Source organism: Gopherus evgoodei, chromosome 2 (assembly GCF_007399415.2).
Source record: "Gopherus evgoodei ecotype Sinaloan lineage chromosome 2, rGopEvg1_v1.p, whole genome shotgun sequence".
NCBI classification, from domain to species: Eukaryota; Metazoa; Chordata; order Testudines; family Testudinidae; genus Gopherus; species Gopherus evgoodei.
This window is the reverse complement of record NC_044323.1, coordinates 297,149,557-297,167,943: the sequence shown is the minus strand read 5'-3', so window position 1 is coordinate 297,167,943 and position 18,387 is coordinate 297,149,557. Positions and strand designations below refer to the sequence as shown.

The following is an 18,387-nucleotide window of genomic DNA, read 5'->3' as shown; positions in this document are numbered from 1 at the left end:
GAGTAGGAGTCGGGATGAGGGATTTGGGGTGTGGGAGGGGCTCAGGGCTGGGGCAGACTGTTGGGGTGCAGTGGAATGCGGGCTCTGTCTGGGGCTGGAGATAAGGGGTTTGTGGTGCTGGAGGTTCTCAGGGCTAAGGCAGAGGGTTCGAGTGCAGGGGGATGAGGGCTCTTGCTGGGACTGGGGATAAGGTGTTTGGGGTGGTGGGAGGGGCTCAGTGCTAGAGTAGAGGATTGAGGGTGGGGTGAAAGGTCTGATTGGGGGTATGGGCTCGGGGGTGGGGCAAGGCTGGGGATGAGTTTGGGGTGCAGGCAGGCTGCTTCGGGACAGGGGCTAGAGAGGAGGAGGACCCCCCCCAGCCCTTTCCCTGTCAGTAGCAGCGAGCTCTGGGGGAGGAGCTCCCCTTTCCTGCCCCCCCCAGCAGCACACTCATCCCCACCACTGTCACTGCATGTGCTCCTAGGGCTCCTCTCAGGTTCACAGATCTTCCTCACCTACCTCGTGGTGGGTGCCAGGGGGTGCTAGCTGCACCTCCTTCCCTGCAGTTGCCCCGGACTTTAGCCTCACTGGGGGTGAGGGATGGGCTGCCTCCTTGCCCAGCATGGGGCTGGAGCAGTGACTGTGGGCCAGGGGGGAGGGCTGTGCTGGTGGAGGGTCCCGCCAGAAAAGGGAAGGGCCGAGGTGGAAGGGCAGACTCGGAGTCAGTCTGCCCTGGCAGTCGATGTGGGGGCACTAGGATCCTGCGGCAGCAGTTGCTGCAGGGAGGCAGCATGGAGCTGCATGGAAGAGGCAGGGACGCTTTGCTCCCTCCGAGGTCGGGGACCTGCACAGGGCCAGCAAGGGGGAGCCGGGGGACACTCAGAGGAGGTGTGGGGAGGTGGCAGGTGGGGCCAGGGGAAGACCTGGCCCCAAACATTGGTGGAGCTGGGTCCCTGGGCTCTGAATATTGCTGGTGCCCAGGCACCACGTGGGTATATAACTTGCTGCTCATGCCCTCTTGTTCTATCCCCCTTAGGTCTCAGGTATAATAATCTATTGGCCCCTTAAAGAGCCATCCTATGTGGTGGGGTGGACTGACCTCTAGGTGCTACTGCATTTAAGAGGCAGACTACCCAGGGACACCCACACAGAAAGAAAATTAAATTAATAGGAAACACTGGTTACCTGAATGTGTTTTCTTAAGGAATACAAGTCTGTGCATGCTCCACATGTTGATATCCATGTTTTAAGTTAATATACCTTTTGCCTTCTATGCACTCTTACCAATTAATCCAGCTTCACAGAACTGTGCAGCATTCAAGCAGCTTCAAGCAGTTGTCCATTCAAAACAAAACAAAATAAAATCCTCAGCCTGCCATAGAGATGTATGTGTGTTTCACACACAGCTCCCCTAAAAAGTTAAACAAAAAAATACCCATCCTCTTGAAACCCAAGACTGGTAATTCAGTCCTGCACCACAGACAGGTTTAAGGTCTGTTTATCTTGTGATATCTAAAAATTAGAAACACAAGCTTTAGATCACTGGAAACTTCTAGTCAATGTGCATAACGAGTATGGCTGGAATATAGTAGTACAATATTGTGTTCCTCTTTTCCTTCCTGTAATACTTCTGCTGCTTCCGCTCCCTCATACACTAAGACACGCCACACACTGGCTAACAAAGTCTTTCCAATTTTCTGGGGTGCTTTATTTGGCATTCTTGTTCTGTGAAGGGCCTAAGGGCATACCATAGACTTCTACCTACACTTCTAGGGCAGTCTCTTTAATTACAGTCCTAGACCAACAGCATCTGGTTTTGTTTGTTTTTTTTTAATGGAAACTTAAATTGCAAGATCTTTGGGACAAGAACCATGTCATGAATGTGTGCAGTCTGTTGCAGAATGGAACGCTTATCCTGATCAAGGCCTCTGGAAGCTAATGCAGAATAAATACTGCTAATGAACAGTCAACACTGTAGAAAAATCACTCCTCCTAACTCTGTAGGCTAATGTTCTGACATGCTCACTGGCTTGTCTCATTGAGCTCCTAAAGAAGGCTAGCAGCAGGTGTTTTGATTCCTGTTGGGTTAATTGACAGAGTGGCAAAAGTCACTTGCTAAAGCAAACCCACTTTGTGAACTCGTGCTAGTCCTGGATAAATCACTGCAATAGATGCAGGGGTAATGGGTTTTCTTTCCAAAGGCTCATCTGGATTAGGATGCTGTTGTCACAGAAGATTCTTTGCTGAACCGCAAAGAGCTAGTACATCCCATCATACTTCCTAAGTAAGCATAGTTCTGTGATTTGAAATGTATTATATGCACAACTGTGATACTTTTCTGTTAGTCTGGAGCAGACATAAGCACCCTTTAGATGGTTGCAATTTTCAGTATTCCTGTGGTCTCTGGAGCACTAAAATACTGGCACATCATTGCACCACTGACAACACAGAACATATATATATGTTGCAGTTATATACAATATAGAGAAGAATTATTTTACTGCATTTGGGTAGAGCACCCCAATGGAACTTATTGCTAGTATTTATGTGCTGTTATGTTGAGGGACCTCTGTGCTTATCCCTTGCTAAGATATATTGCTTTCTTGGTTTATATAACAATTCATGATACAGTTTTAACAGAGGTCTTCAATTCTTAAAGAAAACGGATGTTGAATCCTTTTTGGAAGATTCTGAGTCACTTCTCTGATATTTATTAATTGCTTGTTTCATCCTCATCCTCCATCATCAATGTTCCTATTATGCCTCTGGTGCTTAGAGCAGTGATGAAGTTCCTCCACTCCTGTCTGTTTCTGACAAGTCTTTCCATGGTTCCCCAGCTGTGCCCCAGGTTTTTCAGCTTCGCTTCTACAGCCCTTTGCCGTGTTGTTTTTGGGTGGCCTCGTTTTCGCGTGCCTTCAGGTGTCCATTTTATTGCTACTCTGGTGATGGAATTGGTTTCCAACCGAAGCACATGGCCAATCCATCTCCAGTGCCTCCTGGCAATGATGGTGCTCACATCCTCTTGGCTGCACTGTGTCAAAAGATCTTGGTTTGAGATTGTTCTAGGCCAAAAGATACAGAGGATTTTTCTGATGCAGGTTGTATGGAATGAAGACAGTTTGGACTTGTCATACTTTCTCATTTCCCAGCATTCTGCACTATAAAATAGTATTGAAAGTACGCAGCTCTGATAAATCTTGAATTTGGCTTTGGTGTTGTATTTTGATGATTTCCAGACTGTATTTAAGCTTCCGAAGGTGTTCCTGGCTTTATTGATTTTGTTCTGGATGTCCTGGCTTGTTCCACCGTCCTGGCTGTTGTTTACATAGGTGTAAATCTTGGAGGTAAACAGTTATTCTGTAGAATAACCTTAAATCTTGTTGATTTTCCTGAGAGGCTTACAGGTGGGGAAAAAAAAACCACACCGTTTGAGAGATCAGATTTGCTCATGTGGCTAGTTTGTTAAGCAGTGACCAAGCCTGGAAGTCATGTGGATTTGTCAAACATTGCAGCAAGTGAATTAGTATTAGAAGGCGCAGCGATCCTATCAGGGTAAGAACAGATGATACCTAGGTTTCAAGGCCAGAAGGGACCATGGTGATCATCTAATCTGACCTCCTGTATAACACAGGGCATAAACTACCCCAAAATAATTCCTAGAGCAGACCTCTTAGGAAAGCATCCAGGCTTGATTTAAATGTTACCAGTGATGGAGAATCCACCATGAGCCAGCTAAATTGTTCCAGTAGTGAGTTACCCTCATGATTAAAGTAGGTGGTTGTATTGCTGTACATTGTAAGTGAAATGTTTGAAGGTGAGTTCAAAAATACAAGAAGTAGGATATGACCCTCTAGTTCTGATTTGATCTCTGGTGGAGTAATTTTGGGAGCGTGGTAGATAGTTCATCTTATACACAGCTGTAGAGTTCATCTTGTACGTAATTTATGGGTTCAAAACTTGCATCAGTCAGAATAGCTGCTCATGCAAATTGAAAGCTTAGTAAGTTAAATATTGCCAGGTGACTGCTTCATAATTCTGCCCCCCCCTTTTTTTTTTTTTCCAAATAAAGAGAGCAGATTGAAAAGTTGCAGAAAGATACAAAAATGCCAAAGACGTACATTGCAGTGGTGGGGAACACCGGGGCAGGGAAAAGCAGCTTGTTAAATGCCTTGCTGGATGAGGAAGCGGTGCTGCCTACATCTGCCATGAGAGCCTGCACTGCTGTGGTGGTGGAGATCTCCAAGACTGGTGGGAAGAGTTTATATGAAGCAGATGTGGAGTTTCTTTCGAAAGAAGTAGGTGACAAAGATAAATCTAAATATCCCTAAAATGGCTAAATTCTGCCAGCAGAATAGTTGTATGACAACATTGAGAGCCTATGGTGTTAGGGTAAAGGGGTTAAAGAAAAGTAATTTCATTCCTGTGGAGTGCAGATTTTGGCGCACAACATTTTATGGGCAAAAACTGAAATCTATGACGTGTCTGTCTGTTTCCCTCACTCCCTGTCTCCTCATGGATGTGTTCTCTGACTTTGAATCCTGAAACCCATTAAGCTAAGTTGGATTGTCTTGCTCCCAATCTCCATCCTTTATGGGTTTCACTACACTGAGTGAATGTTCCAATTAGCACAGACCCTGTAAAGCCAATCTTCAAAACGAATGGGCATATTCTTCATTGCACGTGAGGGTTAGCCACTTGACCCATAATCTTTTCAATGCCGTTTGAACAGTTTTACTATCGTCTGAATGCTATTCATCTGAAAATATTGGGTACCCCTCTAGATCTTCGGGATTGTATTATAATTTGTAGAGGTTTCATAGATTCCAAGGCCAGAAGGGATGACTATAATCATCTAGTCTGACCTCCCATGTGACACAGGCCATAAAACTTCCACAAAAATTCCTAGAGCATATCTTTAAGAAAAACATCCAGCCTTGACTTAAAAATTGTCAGTGATGGAAAATTCACCACGATCCTGAGTAAATTTGTTCCAGTGGTTATTCTCACTGTTATAAATGTGTGTCTTATTTCTGGTTAGAAGTTAATAGGTTTCTAAATCCAGAGAGAAGTAACACAACTAAATATAATGAGAGAAAAAATATCTCTGGCCTTGTTCCAAAGAGATGTTAAGGCTTGTGGGATCTGTGGTGATGGTAATTTGACCTTTTAGCTGGATAGTACTTCTACAATTTACTGTGCCAGGGTTGAAAATTGCACTTGTCCTTGGTGAACAGGAAGTTTTTCCAAGGCAAGTGCCATTAGCCTCTTCCTAATTTAAGCTTAGACTTGCATTTAATTTAAAAAATGGTGTTGGGTGCCCATTTGAAAGAGCCTGATCTTCAGAAATTGCTCCCCTGTGAAAATCAGGCCCTTTGAAAAATGTCTCAAGTTTTGCTCACACAGTCACTGCCTAAGTTTCTTCTTTGAGTGGCCTCACCCTTAGAATGTTTGAAAGGTGAGGGGAGAGACTAGGGAGAGCTTGTGAGCACTCCAGGAGGCACAGATAGTAAAAATTCTACTGTCTGAGCACACCCAAAAGGTGTATCCCATGAGTATAACTATGCAAAGCCCATTTAGAACAACTTCATTTCTTCAAGTGCTGGACCCTATGTGTTTTCTGCCATGGGTACACGTGTGCTACATGTGCCTGAGACAGGAGAATTCTTGCAAATCATATCCATTGGTCTGCATCTGTGCTCCTGCTGTCCTCATGCTCTGCACCAAGATCATAAGTGGTGGCGTGGGCCAATTGCCTCCAGTTGCTTCATCAGTTTTATCTTCAGTATAGTTAATACTAGCTAGTGGTTAGATAGCATCCCCTCCATGGGGAACCTTCCCAGCTTCCTGGTATGGAAATTAGATTATATCCAGAATACTGGGCTTTAAAAGCTGCGTCTCCTGTCCCTGCTCTTTTCTTGTCAGTGATGACCAGGGAGGCTCATCTCTTCACCAAGTGCAGTATCTATTGTTTCTACCCCAGCTGGACCTGTTAGGTGTGGGAATTCTGACTTCATGGGGAAGGCTGGAAGGCCGCAGTCAGACCCAGGCTGGGAGAAACTTCCTGCACATTGGCCAGAGTCATCAAGTAGTGTGCCTCCTAGCATGAGGCCTGATGCAGGTGTGAGGAGGATCACACCTATGGACCCTCCATTAAGGTTTGCTCAGGAGAGCAGGGGACACTCTCTCATAAGCATAAAAGCAGACCACTCTGAAGAGGACGATCCTCCCCACAACTCCATCCAAGTCAGGCAAGTCTTCATCTCCAGGTCTCAAAGACTTAGCATGTCTTGAGTCCCAGGGCCACGATATAAAAGTGCATAGGAACAAGGTTCTGCCGATACTAGACTCTGCACTGGCGGCGCTGTCATTGGCAGGTACCATGTGTAGGCCTTCCTGTACCCCTAGGCACGCCTGGCAGCGTGAACCAAAGGTGGTGAACCAAAGTAGGCCTTGTCAGAATAGTAACATCAGGGTATCCGCTAACCAGGTAAACATGTTCCTGACTGGAGAGGATGGTACAGAAGCACACAGGCCCCTCGTAAAGATAAGGATGGGATGACAGAATAATGGATGAGGATGTTTTGTTCAAACTAAGAGGTACAAGTGTTACCTGCACACTCTAAGGGCACCCCACTGTTACCCTTCAGTGGGCTCCTGGGTTAATTTCGGCACCCCCACCCTAACCCAGTTCCTAAGGCTCAAGGCCACCCATACTCAGTTCCTAGGGTTCAAGGTGTAATCTTCTGTGGGTTTTGTGGGGCTTTTTACTAGTAAAAGAGCCTTACACGGTAATATCCTTAACCTCTATTTATTAACAATTACCACAGCAGAATACAAGTGCTAAACGTACAGTGCTCACCACTCCCAGTAAGTCAGACCTTTTCACTCCATGAACAGCATAGGAGCAACACAGACACACAGCAGCACTAACACCACCATTGAGGTCGAAAGTCAGAGAACCACCGGTACTGGCAAAGAGCACCCGTCGGGAACCTCAGTCACTGGCAGTAATGCTCCAGCCCCATATGGATCCACCAACTCAGAGTCTTCCTATGTCAGCTTCCTTGGTGTGGGTAGACAGAACCGCACACACCGCAGGTAGAGCAGAAGGACTCCACTCCAGGGAATATCTTTGTTCTCCTGGATCTACAATCTCCTCTGTTGCCAGGAGCAGCCATTACCAGAGAGCTCTTGACCCCACCCAGAGACATGGGCTATGGAAAGAGAAGTCTTTCCATCTATGTCTCTCCCCGCCTCCCCCTCCCCAAATTTGGTCTACCAGCTACAGCTTTCCTTCAATAGGATCAACTGCACCATTGATTGTCAGACCTGACCTTGTTATGGGGGGAGTCAAATCTACTGGAGGAACTGTCATTGCCTCATCGATGGAGAACAATCCAAACAGGAGATCAAGAGCTTCCTGGAACCAACCCTTCCAATTCAAACCAGGACATTCCCCCACCCTTCGGGACAGGTGGTACCCCCTGTGTCTTGGGGACCTCTGCATCCCACCTTCAACCCTTTTGTCTGGCCCTCTTGGGTCCATGGGCCCCATACACACAACATCCAAGGTCTGTGTAATCTAATAAGGAGTTAGCTCATCTGTTTCCTCCAGAGAACAACCAGAGCTTCTTTCTGAGCCTACAGAAGAGGAAGAGTATGGTTCTGCTGATACTGACAAGGGTATCTTCTGTGGTTAGATATTTGGCTGCGTGTGTGTGTTCTCCCTGTGTGCTGCCCCAGCTCTGTGAAGATAGCCGGCATAGCAGATCTCGAGCGAACTATTCAATGACCACAAGATCTGTTAAGGTCTGAAGGCACCAATCAGGATTATTGTTGACAAAGCACAGTAATAGCACCTGGTAGACTCTACGAGGATACTAAAACTATGCCAGTGACAATGGACACAGCTCAGTGGGATGGTGGGACTTTCCATTCCCCCCTCAGTTGGACCAAGGCACACTCTCTGAGAGAGACCTCTTTAGACCCTGATACAAACAAGTTACGTGCTGTCCCCCTGTTGTAGTATAATTCCCAATTCTGGACCTTAGCGTCCAAAATATGGGTACTAGCATGAGTTTCCCTAAGCTTAATTACCAGCTTAGGTCTGATATGCTGCCACCAATCAGGAATTTTCCAGGGCCTGATACCCTCTGGTCCCCCCAAAACCTTCCCTGGGGACCCCAAGACCCAGATTCCCTGAGTCTCACAACAAAGGGGAATAAACCATTCTCTTCCCCCTCTCTTCTTCCTCCCAGCTCCTTCCTGCCCTGGGAACCCTAGGAGATCGCCTGATTCAACTTTTTGAATCACCACACCGAGAGGAGTGTTACCTCCCCCTCACCCAGAGGCAATACAAGCTGCGTGAATATAACACAAAGAGAAAAGTTATCCTTCCCTTCTCCCCAACAATTCCCTTGAACCTTAACTAGGAGAAAAAAACCAGACAGGTCTTAAAAGCAAAACTTTTAATAAAAAAAGAAAGAAAAAAGTAAAAGGTTTATCTCTGCACTTTAGATGGTAAAAAGTTACAGGGTCTTTCAACTTATAAACAATAGAAAGAAACTTTCTCCAGCAGAAACACAATTTAAGCTACTTCCAGCAAGTACACATATGTAAATGAAAAAAAAAAAAAAAAGACTATGACCGCCTTTTTTCTTACTCACAATTCTGAATAGATAAGAGACTGTAGCAAGGAGATTGGCAGAAACCTGGTTGCACCCCTAGTCCCGTCCAGGACCCAGAGAGAACAAAGACAAACCCAAAACCCACAAACAAAGGCTTCCCTCCACGAGATTTGAAAGTATCTTGTCTCCTGATTGGTCCTCTGGGCAGGTGTTTGCAGGTCACTGTTTGTTAACCCTTTATAGGTGAAAGAGACATTAACCCATAGCTATCTGTTTATGACACCCCCTGACATAGTTACTGCTCCCTGACTTGGCTAGTTATCACCCATCTCCTTGTACATGTTGGTTCGATTAAAACATCTCTATTCATCACACTGTCATCCTGATCTTATCTTTGAGGAGGGGTAGGGAGCTCCTGTTATCCTTGGAGAATGTTTTTGTACCATCCTTGATATCAAAGATGTTCTGGTACCACTGGATATCGGGATGTGTTTGCGTGAGCGCTCTGTGCCTAGCACTTCTTAGGAACGTGTGTTTCTGCAATATCAGCCCTGTTCTTGCCAGAGTCTGTGAACTTGCAAGCAGGCAGAGCCTGATGTTTGCTAACTTTGCTTTATATCAGCAAAGCTTGCCCACTACTTTAGCTCAGGCCTCATACCAGGCCTCTGATACAAGGGCTTATATCCTACTACATCTTCCTCATGATTATATCGACCAGTGAGAATGCACCTTTCTTCAGAAAATAATTGAAGTACAAGTGGAAAAGTAGATTAAAATCAGTGATTTAAATGGAGGATTTCTACTTGGTGATTTAAATTGATCCCCTGTCACCCTATAGTTTAAAAATAAGAATGTTGCTCATGCTATACATTGGAACTATCTTGGATCTTTTCAGTAGCCATTCTTTGTACCAGTTGTTGGCAATGCTGTTCATATTGTAGGTTTAATTTTAGTGCTCAGGTACTATGGTAAAAGGAAGCTGTAGAAATATCAGCGGGAGAGAATCAGAGCTGAGTGGAAAACTTTTCAGTCTTCAAGAGGAAAAAACAAAAAAAAGCTTTTTAAAACGTTTGAAAATATTTCCTGTTTTACTGACTAGCTGGTGTAATCAGTTAAAAAATGTTTCTTGGTCTGAGCAGAGCAACAGTAATAGAACTCACTCCTCTGTATGTGGTAAACATACCTTAGGGAAAACAGAGCATCTAGTTTTGATTCATTTTAACTTTAATAGTTATTCTACATATAACAAATTACAAACTTACTCTTTTGGAATATAGTCTCAGTTGTTTCTGTATTTCCCACTCCAGGAGTGGGATAATGAGCTGAAAGCTCTCCTAGAAGATATGAAAGACAAATCAGGTAACTTAAAGAAACGGTGCCCAGATCGCAAGACTGAAGCTGGCGCTGCCTATAGTCGTGTGAAAGCTGTATATGGGACAATAGCAGAACTTCCAAAGCTGATAGAGATGAAGGAGGTGACTCAGCATCTTGGGACAGTAAAGCACATCTCTGCAGAGAAGGTAAACACAGCATGATTTGACGTGTAACCTTCCTATGTCTTCACCCATTCAGGCTATTCCACACTGATGTAGGTGATAAATGGAGTAGCTCAGCCTATTGCCTGTAGTGAACCTTACTCTTGTTTTCTCTCCATTGCTTAGGCAGCAGATTTTCGCACAAAAATAGAGAAATTCATTGATTCTCGGACTGATAACTTACGCGACATGAAAGGTGGAGAATTTTGGCCCGTTGTTAAATGTGTCAAAATCCGTGTTCCTGGTGCTGATGTCTTGAAGACTGGGGCAGTGCTGGTGGATTTGCCTGGAATAAGAGATTCCAACGCTGCCAGAGATAATGCTGCCAAAGAGGTAAAATGGCATCTCTGAAATTGCAGCCCTTTTAAGGCTGTGGGTTGTTTTGTTTTTTAAACCCTTGTGTCCCTTCTGGTTCTCAGACCCTGATCTGCAGTGGAAACAGCATCTTCTTCCTTAACAGCTATATAATGCTTTTGCACACATCATGTCATTCAGTATGCATTGGGAGCATGAGCAACCTCTTCCATTTTCCTCTGGTTTTCAAACATAACCATTTGCAACACCATGTAATTAACATGTGGCACTTGCTGCTGCATGATGCCATAGTGACAAGCTGATTACTAAAACTCTAGGATTAGTAGCTTCTATGGATAAGTGGAATCGGCAGCTGCACTAATTAGGATAAAATTACAAGTGCTATCCATCTTTGTGCTTCAGTGCATATACTGATTTGAGGTTTGTAAGTAATCACCATAGATGCTATCATATTGCACGCTGTAGCACAGGGGTTGGCAAACTTTTTGACCCGAGGGCCACATTGGGATGCAAATCTGTATGGAGGGCTGGGTAGGGAAAGCTGTGCCTCCCCAAGCAACCTGTCCCCTCTCATTTCCTGCTCCTGACTGCCCCCCTCAGAACCCTTGACCCATCCAACCTCCCCCCCCCCCCACGCTCCTTGTCCCCTGACTGCCCCCCCGGACCCTATGCCCTATCCGACTGCCCCTGCTCCCTGTCCCCTGATTGCCCGCCCCCCAAACCTGTGCCCCATCCAACTGCTCCCTGTTCCCTAACTGCCCCACCAGGACCTCCAAGGGCTGGCTTTTAACCCTTTCAGCACCGGAGCAATGTGACTGCCCCGCTACACGCACTTAGGTGTCTTGAGGACATTTACCCTTCCCTTAGAAGGATAGATTGCTATTAGGGACTGATCATAGTACTAGATAGACCATTGATCAGTTCTCCTATAGCAATATAATGGAATTAATGTTTTACACTCAGGTAAAACCTCAGACCTCTTCACAGTACAAGCGAGTTTTTGTAAGCAGCTGGAAGAACTGTTAACCAGTCAGAAGTAACACAGCTGTGTTTGTGTCTACGCGGACCTTTCTGCCATTGCAATCCCTTTTGTACATCTCCATCAGCAACACTGCTAAACTGTGTTTGTATTGGTACATTCTGTGAAAATCTGGGCAACTGTCTTATAGTGTCTCAGTAGGTTACAGAGTTCAAAAAAAACCCTGATTAACGTTAAATTTGGAAAATGGTTCACCGCTGTTAGACACATGTAACTGTTACATAGCCACTCTGAAAGCCTTGGCACGTAAATAGATTTGGAATTCTTTCCTTTTGCATTATCCAACTGGAGCTTCCACTTAATATTTCTAAGGGCTCTTCTCAACTTACCAGGGGATCGACGCACGATGATCGATCCACCAGGGGTCGATTTAGCGAAGACTTGCTAAATCGGCCGCCGATCACTCTCCTGTCGACTCTGGTACTCTACTGAACAAGAAGCATAAGGTAAGTCGACGGGAGGGTTTCTCCCGTCGACCTAGTGCGGTGTAGACGCTGCAATAAGTCGACCTAAGGTACGTTGGACCTAAGGTTATTCACGTAGCTGGAGTTGCATAACTTAGGTCAACTTAGTCCCATAGTGTAGACCTGCCGTAAGTATCACTTTACCACTTAGACACCCATGCAGGTTTGGAGATTCTGAAACTAATCACTACAGTTTTCCTGTAAACTGACTATTTTCTTTCCATCCTTTAGTATTTAAAGAACTGCAATGCAGTATGGGTAGTAGCCAACATCACCAGAGCAGTGGATGACAAGACTGCCAAAGAAATGCTGAGTGCAAACCTGCGGAGGCAGCTACTCATGGATGGCCAATATGGGAGTTTAGCTTTTGTTTGTACTAAGACTGACAGCTTCAACGTTACAGAAATAATGAGGTAACTTCAACTCTTATGAGTCTGCTGCAGTAGCATGTCTTGCATGAGGTAGTGGTTGATCACTCAAGCTCTGTTAAATTGAGAACCTCTTCAGCAACTTGCCAGGGGCACAAGAGATGCTCTTAACTTTTTCATAAAATGAGACAGATTACAAGTAGAGGTAGAATGTAGAGGTGATCCCACTGAGACTAAGGGCTCGCAAGTTACTGTGCAGCAAGCCAGGGTCTGACCATCTCGCCCCACCCCCACCACATGAATTCTGTTGTGTGCACCAATGTAGAATCATAGAACTGGAAGGGACCTCAAGAGGTCATCTAATCCAGTCCCCTGCACTCAGTGTGTCACACATTACCTCCATATTTGTGCTCCCCTTACCAGCAGTAGGAGCTTGCAGCTGCAACACCCGGCCAGAGCCAGCTGCGCTCTCCATGCTGCTCAGCGGGAGCGGCAGGCCAGAATGCAGCCGATGTAGCAGCGTGGCTGCAGGGGAGAGGAGACACTGGGGGAGGGGCTAGGGACTAGGCTCCCCAGCTGGGAGCTCAGGGACTGGGCAGTATGGTCCCATGGGCCGGATGTGGCCTGTAGGCTGTAGTTTGCCCACGTCTGCCCTATAGCATGAGGGCCCTAGATTATAGTGTAATATGCAAACCAGTGAGCCATTGAACTCGCCCATCTGGAAAAGCTTTGCAAACAAAATGAGTGGCACAGGATTGTCAGATTTGTTCACTGTGAATTGCTGTTAGTAATCAAGCAATTAAAGCAGAATATCTGTGTAATTCTTTTACAGCAAAAATATCCACTTAATTCAAGTAGAATATCGGTGTATGCAATGTCTTTTTTTTGTAGTGGCTCACTTTTTTATAGCCTAACTTTTAAATGACCTGGATCTTGCAGTGATCTGGATTTAAGAGATGAAATCCAGCCCATAGAAAAATCACTGGAAGAACTGGAAAATCAGCGGGTGCAAATGGAGATGGAGAAGGACACACTTTATGCTCAACTCCAGCAAGAGGTTGGTAATTATTTTCTGCCTCCTAGCACAAGACACTGGGTGGCAGATATGTTTGGGTCTGGAAACGGCTTCCAGGCAGTAGAAAATTATGTTTGTTAGTGGTTAAAACAGCTGTTATCCTTCAGCTACCTTCACCCCTGCCACTCAGACTCCAATGGGCTGTATTTCAAACCTGGAGAAAGGCTTTTCATGGTTAGTTGTTCCAGTGCAGAGAAAAGGAGAATGGATAATTCAGAGATCACATACGAAGAAAATCTGACTCAAACCTTGGGAGCAGCACAATAAGAGGAGATGTAGGGGATCATCAGCTCTCAGACTGCCAGGTTAGAGAGGAAAATGCTCTTAGATCTAGTCCATCACCCAGGAGACAGTGCTGAACTGTACCCTACAATATGTTCTTCCAGTGTTTTGCCCTGTATGGTTTGAAACAGCCTAAGCAATAGAGCTTTCTCTTCTCTTGGAAGGCTATTCCGTAGTCTAAAGATGAATGGAAGTTAGGCATTGTACTTCATTTGTGATAGGTCAAGAGAGACTTAGGCCTGGTCTACACTACGCGTTTAAACCGATTTTAGCAGCGCTAAACTGATTTAACGCTGCATCCTTCCACACAACAAGGCCCTTTATATCGGTTTCTGTACTCCTCCCCGACGAGAGGAGTAGTGCTGAAATCGGTATTACCATATCGGATTAGGGTTAGTGTGGCCGCAAATCGACGGTATTGGCCTCCGGGCGGTATCCCACAGTGCACCATTGTGACTGCTCTGGACAGCAATCCAAACTCGGATGCACTGGCTAGGTAAACAGGAAAAGCCCTGTGAACTTTTGAATTTCATTTCCTGTTTGCCCAGCAGGGAGCTCTGATCAGCATGGGTGGCGGTGCAGTCCCAAATCCAAAAAGAGCTCCAGTATGGGCCGTACGGGAGATACTGGATCTGATTGCTGTATGGGGAGACAAATCTGTTCTATCACAGTTCCGTTACAGAAGACAAAATGAGAAAGCATTTGAAAAAATCTCAAGGCTATGATAGACAGAGGCCACAGCACAGTGCTGTGTGACAAGCATAACGAAAAGCCAAAGAATCAAATGGACGCTGAGGGAGGGGGTACTGAGGGCTTCAGCTATCCCACAGTCCCTGCAGTCTCCGAAAAGCATTTGCGTTCTTGGCTGAGCTCCCAATGCCTGTAGGGTCAAACACATTGTCTGGGGTGTTTCAGGGTATATGTCGTCAATTTACCCCCCCTCCCCCCCGTGAAAGAAAAGGGAAAAAAGTAGTTTCTTGACTTTTTTATATGTCACCCTATGTCTACTGCATGCTGCTGGTAGACGTTCTGCTGCGGCAATGAATAGCAGCATCCTCTCCCCTCCCCTCCCAGGTAGCAGACGGTACCGTGCAAAAGGATTGATGGCCGTCCTTGTCATAAGCCCGTGAGTGCTCCTGGCTGGCCTCAGGTGAGGTCGGCCAGAGGCGCCTGGGTAAAAATAGGAGTGACTCCTGGTCATTCCCGGTAGATGGTACAGAACGGCTGGTAACCGTCCTTATCACAGCAACTGGGGGCTGAGTTCCATCAGCCCCCCCCCCCCCCCACACCTTTCATGTCTAAAGAAAAGATTCTGTACTGCCTGGGCTATCATAGCAGCTGGAGGCTGCCTCCCCCTCATTTTATCTCACTAAAAAGTCAGTGTTTCTTATTCCTGCATTCTTTATTACTTCATCACACAAATGGGGGACACTGCCACCGTAGCCCAGAAAGGTTGGGGGAGAAGGGAATCAATGGGTGGGGTTGTTGCAGGGGCACTCCCCGTGAATGGCATGCAGCTCATCATTTCTGCGCGATCTGACATGGAGCGGCTGTGTTCTCTGGTTCTCTGGTACACTGGTTCTCTAGTATACTTGCCTCATATTCTAGACAGGACTGACTCTATTTTTTAGATAAACCATAAAGGAGGGATTGACTCGGGGAGTCATTCCCATTTTTGTCTTTGCACCCTCGGCCGACCTCAGCTAAGGCCAGCCAGGAGCACCCATGACAGCAGCAGATGGTACAGAACGACTGGTAACCGTCATCTCATCGCCAATTTACAGTGGCACAGCAGACGGTACAGAACGACTGGTAATCATCTCTGCTACCTTGCAATGGCAAATGAATGCTGCTGTGTAGCACTACAGTACCGCCTCTGTCAGCGGCATCCAGTACACATACGGTGACAGTGACAAAAGGCAAAACAGGCTCCATGGCTGCCATGCTGTGGCGTCTGCCAGGGCAATCCAGGGAAAAAGGGTGCGAAATGATTGTCTGCCATTGCTTTCACGGAGGAAGGAATGAGTGATGGCATTAACCCAGAATCACTCCGACACTGTTTTTGCACCATCATGCATTGGGATCTCAACCCAGAATTCCAATGGGCGGGGGCGACTGCAGGAACTATGGGATAGCTACCCACAGTGCAACACTCTGGAAATCGACGCTAGCCTCGGTATATGGACGCACACCGCCGAATTAGTGTGCTTAGTGTGGCCGCGTTCACTTGACTTTATACAATCTGTTTTACAAAACCGGTTTATGTAAAATCGGAATAATCCCGTAGTGTAGACATACCCTGAAATAGCTATTGCAGTGGATGGATGGATGGATGAAAATTCTGCCTCAGATACTAGGATTTGTTATTGCTGATATATACTGTGCAACTAACTATTTGAAACCATCAGACTGTGCTCAAGTCTCTATGTCCTATCCCTATAACCCCTTTCCTATCTTCCCCATGTTTTCCTGTTTTAGTTACTCATTTCTTTTATCTAGTCTTAATCTGTAAACTCTTCAGATCAGGGGTTGTCTTACTATGTATTAATATAGCACTCAGTATAACAAGGCCCCAATCCTGATTTGCTACAAAATAATACTAAGAATTATTAACATACAGTGATAGCTAGATTAATTTTGTTCACTTGTTAACAGTGGTACGATTGTATAGGGACCTTTTATAGAGAAAATAAACAAATTAACTATGCCTCAAGGGTTTGGAGCCAAGCTTACATGCGTGTCTTCTCTTCTTGTGTCATGTCCTCAGGCAAAATGAGTAGAGAGGCTTCCACAAAATAAGGTTGAAGTTACTTGTCTTTTACTTAATCTCAATTTTATCACTATAACATTGGTGTGGAGTGCCAGTCACTGCTGTGCTTGGGTGTGATGAGTCTTGAGGACTCCCTCAATGTTCTCTTCTGGAAATGTCAGTGATTTGTGCAGTAGAAAGCTTTATTGTGTTCAGTTGTGTCTAGCCAGATGTTTCTAGTTCATGGAATTTTTCTGATTTAAACACGCCCCCCTCCCCCCCAACCTTAGGAAATGTCACTTTTTAAAAAACTAATAAAACCCATGAAGATCTAGATTACCTATGAGGGACAGCCTGGTGATTGGAATAGTGTGGAGCTTTACATTTCTAATGTTTTTAATGCTTCCGGTATTCTGTTCTTTCATAGCAGCAACAGCAAGGACCTGGAGCAGAAAATCCAGCCTCATTCCAGAAAGAAAATGATTTTAGGAAGAAAATCCTAGAGAAGGAATTCAGAGTGAGTGTCCTTGGGAGCCATGATCTGACCAACTTTTTGCTCAAACAAGGAAATGTGGATTCTTCTTTAAGTGATGGTCCCTAACATGTTCCACTGTGGGTTATGCATGCATACCATGTGACTGGAGCTGGAGAATTTGAAAGTATTGTCCACTGGTCTGCACATGCGCCCTAGCTCACCTCGTGTTTCTGACAGTGGATAAAAGGTGGAGCAGATCAACTGCCTCTCCAGTTCCTTCTCACCGCTGCATGAGCCAGGTTGGAACCTCTCTGTCCAAAGCTTTGGCTTCATCACTTAAGATATTAATTAGCTTTGTAAATAGTTTTTAGCACCTTGTACAGTTAATAATTTTAGTGTTTTTAATAGTTTTGTAGTGCTAGATTAATCTTTGCGGGAACACTTCCCTTCCCCCTAATGCCCCATGTGGGTACTGGACTGAGCCCAGGACTCAGGGCTTCAAACTATGTTTCCTGCCTGCAATCCTTCTTTGTCAGTGACAACCACTATGCCTATATTGCTTTGGGGAAGCTCACATTGGTTCCCCAAAGCAATTTGAGGTGCAATATCTGCCACTCGTTCCCCAGCCGTACCAGGGAAGGGCAGGAACTCCACTTTTGAAAACACCTCCAAGGAAAAGACTGCGAGCCTTCAGTTGGACCCAGACTGGAGAAACCTCCTGTACATCAGCCTGACTAAGCAAGGCGTGGGCCTCCTGCAGCTAAGTCTGATACTGATGCCAGAGATGCTACCCCCATAGACCCCCTGGCAGGATCTTCTCAGGAACCCAGGAGGCATTTTCATATGCCTGAGACTGTCTTCCGCAAAATCCACTTCAGAGGCATCCGATTTGACTCTAAAGAGCTCAGCACCTCAGCCCAAGAGGACTTACAGTAGAACCTCAGTTATGAGTACCTTGGGAATGGAGGTTGTTCATAACTCTGAACAAAACATTATGGTGGTTCTTTCAAAAGTTTGCAACTGAACATTAACTTAATACAGCTTTGAAACTTTACTATGCAGAAGAAAAATCCAGCTTTTAACCATCTTTATTTAAATGAAGCAAGCACAGAAACAGTTTCCTTACCTTGTCAAATCTTTTTTTTGGTAGTCTGCATTTAACATAGTACTGTACTGTATTTGCTTTTTTGGGGGTTCGGGGGGGGGCTCGGCTTCTGCCTGATAGTGTACTTATGATTCCAAATGAGATGTGTGGTTGAAGGGTCAGTTTGTAACTCTGAGGTTCTACTGTGGAACATCTTAAGTCCCAGAGGCTTAACAAGAAAGTCCGTAAACATCAAGCTCCATAAGTACTGGAAAGAGATCAGCCTGTATTGTTCTCAGCACCTCCCAGACCTCAGGATCTGTTGGCTCTGCCAAAGACAATTCACCTCCTACTTGAGGCACAGTCTTCGACAGCACCCTCTCCAGCTCCTTGCT

General features: G+C 45.5%; 1 protein-coding gene across 7 annotated transcripts in view; it reads left to right on the top strand.

Annotated features, from left to right (window-relative positions):
• NUGGC (nuclear GTPase, germinal center associated) overlaps positions 1-18,387 on the top strand; it is a 98,733-nt gene that overhangs the window by 27,916 nt on the left and 52,430 nt on the right. For 4 of the 7 annotated variants that reach the window (XM_030554057.1, XM_030554054.1, XM_030554055.1 and 1 more), the window contains exons 8-13: positions 4,049-4,274; positions 9,914-10,126; positions 10,268-10,474; positions 12,191-12,372; positions 13,267-13,384; positions 16,861-16,950. In XM_030554057.1, coding sequence (XP_030409917.1) covers positions 4,049-4,274; positions 9,914-10,126; positions 10,268-10,474; positions 12,191-12,372; positions 13,267-13,384; positions 16,861-16,950 — 1,036 coding nt within the window. Of the gene's footprint in view, positions 1-4,048; positions 4,275-9,913; positions 10,127-10,267; positions 10,475-12,190; positions 12,373-13,218; positions 13,385-16,860; positions 16,951-18,387 lie in introns of those variants that run through there. The other 3 variants (XM_030554056.1, XM_030554060.1, XM_030554059.1) reach the window with 3 other exon arrangements.